Source organism: Labeo rohita, chromosome 11, assembly GCF_022985175.1.
Source record: "Labeo rohita strain BAU-BD-2019 chromosome 11, IGBB_LRoh.1.0, whole genome shotgun sequence".
NCBI classification, from domain to species: domain Eukaryota; kingdom Metazoa; phylum Chordata; class Actinopteri; order Cypriniformes; family Cyprinidae; genus Labeo; species Labeo rohita.
The window spans coordinates 11,863,756-11,874,546 of NC_066879.1; the positions used below are offsets into that span (position 1 = coordinate 11,863,756).

General features: G+C 35.5%; 1 protein-coding gene across 2 annotated transcripts in view; it reads left to right on the forward strand.

The window, feature by feature from the left end:
- Positions 1-336: 336 nt before the first annotated feature.
- Positions 337-10,791, forward strand: part of nuf2 (UF2 component of NDC80 kinetochore complex) — a 17,555-nt gene continuing 7,100 nt past the window's right edge. Inside the window, exons 1-11 of one of the 2 annotated variants that reach the window (XM_051122632.1) lie at positions 337-410; positions 653-780; positions 898-972; positions 1,072-1,148; positions 1,258-1,319; positions 2,256-2,353; positions 2,501-2,574; positions 2,684-2,777; positions 2,999-3,061; positions 7,727-7,864; positions 8,118-8,258. In XM_051122632.1, the coding sequence (XP_050978589.1) occupies positions 658-780; positions 898-972; positions 1,072-1,148; positions 1,258-1,319; positions 2,256-2,353; positions 2,501-2,574; positions 2,684-2,777; positions 2,999-3,061; positions 7,727-7,864; positions 8,118-8,258 (945 nt within the window). In that variant the 5' untranslated portion in view covers positions 337-410; positions 653-657. Of the gene's footprint in view, positions 479-652; positions 781-897; positions 973-1,071; positions 1,149-1,257; positions 1,320-2,255; positions 2,354-2,500; positions 2,575-2,683; positions 2,778-2,998; positions 3,062-7,726; positions 7,865-8,117; positions 8,259-10,791 lie in introns of both variants that reach the window. The other variant, XM_051122631.1, reaches the window with a different exon arrangement.

Below are 10,791 nucleotides of genomic sequence, written 5' to 3' on the forward strand. Positions count from 1 at the left end.
ACCCTTTAACAAACCAGGGGTGCCCAAACTCGGTCCTGGAAGGCCAGTGTCCTGCAGTCCTGCAGAGTTCAGCTCCAACCCAATCAGACACACCTGAACCGGGTCTTACTAGGCATACTAGAAACTTCCCGGCAGATCACTGAGGGAAGTTAAAGCTAAGCTCTGCAGGACACCGGCCCTCCAGGACCGAGTTTTCGGCACCCCTGAATTGAACAAAACTACTCATGTTCATCTAACTGCATATAAATACAACTGTGCCTGTCGGAGCATAAACTGTCCAGTATGGGGCGCTACGTGCATTGCTTTTACGATGATTCGTGACGTAGGGAACGTATGGCGGAAGTGACGAAAGAGGCGCCTAAAGTTTAAATTTGTTTCAGTTGACGGCGAGGGACGCAAGCGTACACTTGGTTAGTATAATTGTCTGGAATTAGTTATAGAGTTTTAATAATGTCGGACCAACAATGCGGGAAAGATGGTAATATGATTATGTATATTTGATTTTCCCGTGTCGGAGTTTTATAATCAATTTACAAATGTTTCTAATCGGTCTTGACAGCTGCTCTCGTTGACAAGTTTGCCAGTAAACAATGTCTGATGCGTGTGTAGAAAATACATTTATTAATGTGTTGTTGTTATTTTTAATGAGCAGCAGGCATGAATGAAAACACTTTCCCGGTGTACAAGGTGGATGCCATCGTACAGTTCTACCGAACCGAAGTTTTGACTGGACAAGAGGCTAAACATTTTACCAAGAATGATATTACTCCGGTCCCAAAGGTAAAATATAACGACGACGTATGTATGTATGTCTGTCTTGATAAACTGTTCAGGGTTTGCACAGTCCTAAAAAGAGAAAAAAAGCCGGTAATTTGAAATAATGTATTTTATTTACAGCCAGAATCCATTCAAAGACTCTACATGAGGGTTTTGCAGCTTCTCTTTCGCTTCAGACCTGAGTGCCACTACACAGTGAGTGTGGTGTCTTTGCTTATGTGCATCAGTGTTGCATTTTCAGAAGTTTGAATTCTGATGTTGATTTGGAAGTTGCTTTACCCATATTTACCACAGGTGCCTTTGTCTGAAAACGTCCAGTACCCCATGCTGTATGAGTGGGTAACTCCAATCATGAGCGTTTACATGCGCATGTAAGTGTTTTTACCTTGAGAGTAAAGTTTTATGAAGTGTTTTAGTCAACATCTTTGAAAAGCATGTCTATATGAAAGGTCTGCATGTATTTCTTTACATATCTTTTAGGTGCCAGTTCTTACCGCTTTGTCATGTGTATGATTTTTCCTTGAATGACTTGCTCAACCCCAGTAAGTAGCTTTTATTTTCTCTGTCATGCTTCACCTGTAGGGCTTAAAAGTATGTTTTGTTTTTTTCCCTGCTGGCCCAGTGTTTTTCCTCTGCATTTTCACTGGCCCCACTGCAGAAGAATTTGTTAGACACTATCTTTTAATTTTTTTTTTTAAATACAAATGACAAAACAGGGTGTGTCTTAATGGAATAATTCACCCAAAAATTTTAACATCAAACATATTAAAGTTGACGTGAATCAGAAATTGTCAACATGAGCTCATTGGAAACACATGCCTCTATATTACATTTCTTTAAAACTGAAAAAAACTTACCTATATATATGAATCACTACAGTTTCCAGCTGAAATGAACACTAGAGGCAGTAAAACTGACAACAATTTTTATTCTTTTTCACGCAAAGTATGATTTACAGGTACAGAGTTTTGATTAATAAAGCCTAATTTTCACACGGTTACTTGCAACATTGTTGTAACATCCTGTGCAATTTGAAAACTGATACTTTTGAACGTTGTCATCACATACGTCTTTATATCACTTTTCCAGTTGTTACCACTATCAGGTAGGTTTAGGGTTGTTTTAGTGTAGAGGATGTTTCCAACATGATAGAGAGAATTAACCTTTAGTGACACTCCCCAGATTAAAATGCAGCAATATGTGCCTGTACCAACATCATAAAAACGTGCCACGGTCACATATTGCACATGTAATTTAGCTCCACTCTGAAACTGCCGCGAAACATGCTGTAAGGTATGTAATTACAATGTTGCAGAAATGTATTTAGAGGCATGTGTTTTAATGAGCCTGAACTGGAAATTGTGATCATTTTGTTACATAAAGTTTAAATTGTTTTAAACTTTAAAGCTTATAACTAGAATGCTAGAATGTGTAAAAGCGATATAGAGGAGCTGAATTATTTTTAACCCTTTTGACAGAGAGCAAGCGAACAATCATTATACTGAGCGCAATCCAAAATTTCCTGCACTTCAGAAAGCAGAGGTTGGAAATGACTGCTGCCCACCAGCAAAGTTTTGTAAGAAGCTGTTTTTATGTTGTTGTTGTTGTTGTCGTCGTCGTCGTCGTCGTCGTCGTTGTTGTTCAAAAATTAAAAAAAAACAAAAAAAACAAAAATCAAAGCCATAGCACTTTTTTTTTTTTTTTTTTTTTTTTTGTTATACAGCGGTCTGATATGGACAGACTTCAGGCATACACGAGAGAAATAAAGGAAGCCGAGAGAAAGATTGAGAAACTGACGTAAGTGCAAAATGTTTGTCATTTTGTTGTTGTTGTTGTTGTTGTTGTTGTTGTTGTTGTTTATTTATGAACATGTATCTTTTTTTTTTTTCTTTTTTTTTTTTGACAGAACCATACCACCAGAGCAGCAAGCAGAAGCTAAAGAACTGGCAGCCGCCCTGGCGGAGTTGACAACTAACACACAGCATGAGTATCAGGATGTGGTGAGTTGTCAGTGATTTTTCAGTTTTGAATCAATATGTGTACAATGTGTTCCAGTATATAAATCATTACCTGATTAATTGTGCATACTGTTTTATGTTGCATAAATTACCTCTGAATTATACAATTCTCCAGTGACATGATGCATTTGAAATGATTGATCAGTTTCTTACTACTTTTCCTCCTTTGCCTTTGGTTTTGACTTTGTATGTGCTTTCTTTAGAGTGCAATGAATGAAAAGGTTGCACAGTGCAAGACCGAAATTGCTGAGATATCACAGAAACTGGTATGTAATCAGATCATATTTATTTAATTTATTAGACCATATTCACAACATTTGCATGAGGGTTAAAATTGTGTAACAGAAGTAGCGACAGATCTTCTGTATTGTGAGGTACATCTCAGTGAAACGGATTATCGAGGGGAAAAAAACGCATAGTAAGACCTACTCTTACAGTGGCTGTGCCCAGTGACCCCCATCTTCCAAGTCAATGTTAATAGTATTTTTAACATGGAATAATATTTTAAGTTATAGACATGAATGATGAAACAAATAATTTGCAATAGTATTTAACAGCAGGAAACATTTATTTTTAATTTCCTTCTTAAACTCTATCTCCACTTGAATCTCATGTGCACATTTTAGTGTCACACTTTAAACAGTGTTTGTGTGAGGATCTCCAAACAAACAAAACATGCGGTTAAATATACAATATGCTATAAGTATACATTTTAAACCATGTTTAATTGCCTTTGTAGAAGCTATGAATTATGGGGCTGGTCTTCCCAGATCAACCCAACTGTAAGTTTAAATCTGAATAGGAAGTCTAATGATTTATAAAGTGTAGGTTATCATTCATATATAGTCAGTTATATTTTTAAATGAAGAATGATTGTTTTCCATTTGTTTTAGAAGAGTTTAGCCCATAGACTGCAACTATTATTTTATACTAAAATATATTTTAGAACAAATTGCCCCTAGGGAGGACAATTAACAAGTTAGACAAAGTTTTTACAGTACAATAGAATATTAGGGGACTGGATCATCAGAAGCATTAAATATGATTTCATATTAAGTGTGTTTCACACAACATTTAATGCACAGCCAGTATAAATATATTAATGAGAGGCTCTTTTATACAGTGCTTGCTACTTATCTTTTTTTCAGATCAACCTAAATGTTGTGCTTTACAGTGCATGCATATTTATTATTCAGTTATCATATTTTTTTATTTTTTCCCAAGCACATTTTACCAATTCCAAACCGTATCAATCTTAATAACAACTATTATTTTGTATTTAATTATTTATAAGTGAGATATAATTATCCATGAAGGCTGGAAGTGAAAAACTCTAATATTCAGGTGTGCAAAATTATTAAGCAGGTTTTCTTTTACAGATAAAATGAGCCAAAAAAAGAGATTTAACTCAGACTAAAAAGTCAAAAATTAGACACTATAAAGTCAAATGCTCACTAGGCCAGCAGGATCAGAAAAAAAACAGGTGGAGAAGAAAAGACACGTTAACTGCAAAATAATTAAAAATTAGGGTGAAGAATTAGGTGTAAAACCATCAGGAACCCTTTAGTCTCCAGTTCCATAATTTTCCAGAACTGCAACCTACCTGAAGTCTCCAGAAGTACAAGATGTCAGATTCTTAAAGACTTTGCTTGGGTAAAAAAAATCCTAAGAAGACATTATTATTATTATTATTATTATTATTATTATGTATTTTTGTTTATTTGTTTATGGATAGGTTTTATAGACCGATAAGTTGAGAGTGACCAGTACCACATCCTCTTGTACCACTGTTTGAAGAATTAATCTTCAAGAATCTGGCAGTATGTTTTGAGAGTTAATTTTTAGTCCATCTCTGCAAGACAGACTTTTCAATATAGGAGATGGACTAAAAATGAACTCCCAAAACTTGCTGCCAGATTTTTAAATTTTAAAGAGTGGTACAAGAGGATGTGGTGGTTTTTGAGAATCGCTCTCAATTTATCTGACTGTAAAACCTATTTAAAAGCCTATTTAAAAAAATAATAATAATAATAAAAAAAACCTAACCTGAGAGTCCCTGAGAACCTGACACTTTGCACCTCTGGATACTCCAGGTAGGTTGCAATTCTGTAAAATGGTAGAACTGGAGACTAAAGGGTTCCTGATGGTTTCAGACCTAATTCTTCATTTTAATTCCTAATTCTTTTGCAGTTCACATGTGGTTGTGTTTTTGTTTTCCTTTTTTTCTTTCTTTTTTTCTTTCTTTCTTCCCCTGACCATGCTGACCCAATGAGCATTTTGGTAAAATGTGCTTGGAAAAAATATGATCAGAATATTAACTTGCATAATAATTATGCACACACTGTATGTGATAAATTAGCTGGTTTCACGCAAGCAAAATGTAAATTAATCTGACTAAATAAACCTAACAAATTACATAAACTGAAATCTAGGGATGTACCTTTAGGATTTTTTTGTTGTTTTTTTTTTGTTTTTTGTTTTGGTTTTGTTTTGTTTTGTTTTGTTTTTTGGCTTTTTTAACGATTTTTAACGAACAATTATTGGCCGAAAGAAAAAAAAAAAAAAAAACTGAACGTTCATTCCGAGCTGAATCCGTATTTAAACGTTTCTGTTCTTGCATTCCTCTGTATTATCACAGTTCCAAAACTGATTTGTGGATGGATAAAATAGCGGTTAATAATGTTATTTTTAAAACCTTTTCTTTGCCTATAATAATAATGATAATAATAATAATAATAATAATAATAATAATAATAAAGTACGGCGTTTTCAAAAAGGGGGGAAAAAAAAAACAGGTCAGGTCTTGATCTGGTAGTCTATCTTGCGCTTATGACTAGCCAATACAGCATCATCTTTTCTAGATTTTGACCAAATCTATTAAATGTAAGAAAAAAACTATCAATGTTTTTAAAGACAAAGTATTTTTCAAGAAATGTAAATGTTTGCAGCATGGGTGAAAAAAAAAACAAAAAAAAAACGCTACTCCTATAAGCGGTTTGAGAGGAAAAAACAGCATATTAGTAAAATAAAAACTACAATTAGTAGGCTGTACATTGCATCTTATCATTACATTAAGGAATAATGTAGGCTAAAATACCAGTAGATAAAGCAAAATATTTACAAACGTTACAAACACATTTAGGCTATTTTAGTTCCCTTCTCTCCACAACAAATCCTCTAAAGTTGCATTTAGGTCAAATATAAACGTCAAGCCAAAACAAATTAATTTAAAAGCGACGTATTTTCGTGACGTATTTGGATGGTAAAATATTATTTACTAGTCATGTAAACTACATGCCGATGGCTTTAAAAAAATAATCAAAACTCGGCCGATTAAAAATATCGGTGCATCCCTACTGAAATCATTGTCATGGGTTAGATTAAGTAGAAGTGTAGCGGGTTACCAATTTGTATTTTAGTGTGCCACCCTAGGAATTTTATTGTGCCCTTCTGGCAGCCCCATTAAAAAATGCTGTAGATGGCACTGCTCTGAATGAATTTTCAGTACATTTTTTTTTAAAAAACTGACAGCATGTTTGTTTGTTTTTTCCCTTATGTTTTTTTTTTTAAATGGAGCTTCCAAATTCTTAGGGTTTAATAACCAACCATTTTAAATCATGGGAAATTATGAAATCAGGTAATCGTGAGACCCCTATTGTCTACTTGCACTGTTTGACCAGTGCATGGTTAATCATAAAAGCATGCATCACAGTCCTGTTGTTAATGGACAGAGCTCAAATGCTTTGTTCATAGTTGCTATGGTTTCACTGCACTGAGCGAATGTGTGGGTGCTTGTTTGTGCAATCCATTTTATATATATATTTTTTTTTGGCTAAGTTTCCTTTACAGATCAATAACATCAATCTATTTGTGTTTATGAATTCTCAAGAACACTGAACCTAATCATATCTATAAACATTTCAAGTCATTTATGCATTTAGCTTGAAATCATGCAGTAAAATGATTTCTGTTACAGCCTTTCAAATACAGCGTAATGGCAATTATTGTGCAAAAAAAATTATATTTCAAACATTGAATTATTAAAGATTTTGTAACCATGACTGGTGTATTTTGCCTTTCCAGACTGGAGTATGGAAGCGGTGGTTATTTTAACCCACTTTCCATTCACACTATGGTTTGGAACCTGTCCAAATTGGTATCAGGGAATGCTGTATAATCTTAAAATATTTAACATAATTCTTAATTATACATCATTAAGGGAATTTGGTAGTACCAACAACTTTTTTTTTTTTTTAAGATATAAAGATAGACTTTAGACCTTAAACTATTTGACAAGTTTTGTCATCCCCATACAAAGGGTGTCATCTTTCTTTAAATTATCCAAAAGTGAAAATTGTCATTTACTCACCTTCATGTTTTTCCAAACACGAAACTTCCATTTATTCAGTAAGATATTTTAATATTCTTATTTTTGTCTATCATTTGAATGTCCATGCCACCAGAACTTTAATCGAAAGTCTAATTGGTGTAATTGATCCATATAATCCACTAATCTGCAACCCTGTTCCTGGAGAGCTACCATCCTGCAGATTTCAGCTCCACACCTAATCAAACATGCCTGAAGCGCACCTTGTTGAGGGTTACTTGATCATTTAATTTAGACTTTTATTCATCTAAACATTGATCAACACACATCAAATATGATAATTGGCTGTGTGCTTCACACGCAAGAGCTAATGAGGTTCTTGGTGTGTCAAGCAAGAATGATTGAGATTCTGGATGGACAAATGTTTTGGACTGTTCCTGTAACTTTGATAACATGTAAAGACCAGATATTTGCCAGTTATGTTAGTAAAGTGAAATTGGAGTATTTTGTTTAATGCACATCAAAAACTCAATTGAATCTTGTCTTATTTTTCACAATGTTTTTTCTGCATGGTTTTTTTTTTTTTAATTCAATTCCCCTACAGACTCAAAGGAAAGTGGATGTGGCGACACTGAAGGATGAGATAGCCAAGCTCAAGTCTCAAATTGTGGAGTCACCTGAAGAACTAAAAAATGAGATGGAAAGGATGAAAGAAAATGTGAAGAGCATTAGGATGTCAAAAGTAGGTATAATTAGCATGCTCCTTAGGTAATCTGAAACATTTGCTTACAACAAGCAACTTTTTTTTTTTTTTTTTTTTTTTTTTTTTAACATTTATTATTATTATTATTATTATTATTATTATTATTATTATTTTATTTTATTTTTTTTTTTATTACCTTTATTAAAAGATCTTTGGTCTCACACTGATTGTTGGTGTTAATAACAGCTTGATTTACTGTCTACTGTTTCCCTGATTTGTGTGTCTGTGACAGGAGCTGGCTGATGAAAGGTTGGTGGAACTACAGATGCTGGTGCAGTGTGCAAGTCAGGTGGAGGCAGAAATTCAGGTCTTGCTCAAACAGCTGCAGGACTTGCAGAGCAGCATGTGCAAGACCAACCAGCAAAAAGAGGAGGTAAAGCTTGGATACATGTCATAAGCCACATTCAAACAGCAGGGCCTTAATAGAGTTATGTTCGCACACAGTACGGTTAATTGCGAGAGCAAAATACAAGAGTATTTGACCCCTGGGCCAGACTTTGGACACCCCAGCTGTAGCTGAATTTATATGTGTCAATTTTCAGGACTCACACGCATGGTTTCCCAACGCATTCTTGGGAAACCTGCGCTGTGTGAACAGAACTGGACTGGACAAATAGCTGTCTGTCATGTCATACAGTGTGAGAGAGAGCTGCTCTACACTGCACAAATGCTGAGTTTTCATGTGTGGTTTTGTAACTGTGGAGATATGATCTGAAGGTTTTAGATAGTGATACTGGTTTTCTTCACTGGAGCTGCTCCCTTCAGATTTGTGTTCTATGTGCACTTCAAATGCTCCGCTCTCCACCCAGATTTAAAAGCTGTCATTGGTTAATGAAGGTTTGACAGGTGACAGGGTTCCCACGCATCCTGGAAAACCTGGAAAATTGATGACTAATTTTCCAGTCCTGGAAAACACATGGAAAATGAGACAAAAAAAGGAATTGTGTTCTCCTTTAGCCAGGCCCAACACAAATAATGCTAGTAGTACAAAATGTTCGAACTGCCATAAATTGTAAGTGGCCAGTTTCTGCCCGAAATGCATGATTAGCAATCAGCTCTTTTGTTTTATTTCATCTGATATCTGTTCCGGACTTACGCACACAAACTATAAGCATTTTCCAAAATGTGTTTTGCGTGGAAATATTACTAAGTCTGTAACAGGACATTAACAGAGGCCAGAGATGCTGAAGACAAATGCAAAGAGTAGAAAATACTGGCACAGCAACCTCACTGTTCACGATGCGCAAAATATTGGAAGAAAATCCATAAAATTTTACAGGTGCATCTCAATAAATTAGAAAGTCGTGGAAAAGTTAATTTATTTCAGTAATTCTACTCAAATTGTGAACTTGTGTGTTAAATAAATTCAGTGCACACAGACTAAAGTAGTTTAAGTCTTTGGTTCTTTTAATTGTAATGAGTTTGGCTCACATTTAACCCACCAATCTCAACAAATTAGAATATGGTGACATCCCAATCAGTTAAATCAACTCAAAACACCTGCAAAGGTTTTCTGAGCCTTCAAAATGGTCTCTCAGTTTGGTTCACTAGGCTACACAATCATGGGGAAGATTGCTGATCTGACAGTTGTCCGGAAGACAATCATTGACACCCTTCACAAAGTAAGCCACAAACATTCATTGCCAAAGAAGCTGGCTGTTCACAGAGTGCTGTATCCAAGCATGTTAACAGAAAGAGTGGAAGGAAAAAGTGTGGAAGAAAAAGATGCACAACCAACCGAGAGAACTGCAGCCTTGAGAGGCTTGTCAGGCAAAATCGATTGAAGAATTTGGGTGAACTTCACAAGGAATGGACTGAGGCTGGTGTCAAGGCATCAAGAGCCACCACACACAGACGTGTCAATGAATTTGGCTACAGTTGTCGTATTCCTCTTGTTATGCCACTCCTGAACCACAGACAATGTCAGAGGTGTCTTACCTGGGCTAAGGAGAAGAAGAAATGGACTGTTACCCAGTGGTCCATAGTCCTCTTTCAGATAAGAGCAAGGTTTGTATTTCATTTGAAAACCAAGGTCCTAGAGTTTGGTGGAAGGGTGGAGAACCTCATAGCCTCATAGTTGCTTGAAGTCCAATGTTAAGTTTCCACAGTCTGTGATGATTTGGGGTGCAATGTCATCTGCTGGTGTTGGTCCACTGTGTTTTTTGAAAACCAAAGTCACTGCATCCGTTTACCAAGAAATGTTAAAGCACTTCGTGTTTCCTTCTGCTGAACAGCTTTTTAAAGATGCTGATTTAATTTTCCAGTAGGATTTGGCACCTGCCCACACTGCCAAAAGCACCAAAAGTTGGTTAAATGACCATGGTGTTGGCGTGCTTGACTGGCCAGCAAACGTACCAGACCTGAACCCCATAGAGAATCTATGGGGTATTGTTAAGAGGAAAATGAGAAACAAGAGACCAAAAAATGCAGATGAGCTGAAGGCCACTGTCAAAGAAACCTGGGCTTTCATACCACCTCAGCAGCACCACAGACTGATCACCTCCATGCCACGCCGAATTGAGACGGTAATTAAAGCAAAAGGAGCCACTACCAAGTATTGAGTACATGTACAGTAAATAAACATACTTTCCAGAAGGCCAACAGTTCACTAAAAATGTTTTTTTTTTTTTTTTTTTTTTTTTTTTTTTTTGGTCTTATGAAGTATTCTAATTTGGTGGGTTTTTGTTAAATGTGAGCCAAAATCATCACAATTAAAAGAACCAAAGACTTAAATTACTTCAGTCTGTGTGCATTGAATTTATTTATTACACAAGTTTCACAATTTGAGTTGAATTACTGAAATAAATGAACTTTTCCACGACATTCTAATTTATTGAGATGCACCTGTATCTCTGAGGAGAACTCTGAAAACCTTAGGTGGTATTTTCTTTTCACCTTGCTACTGT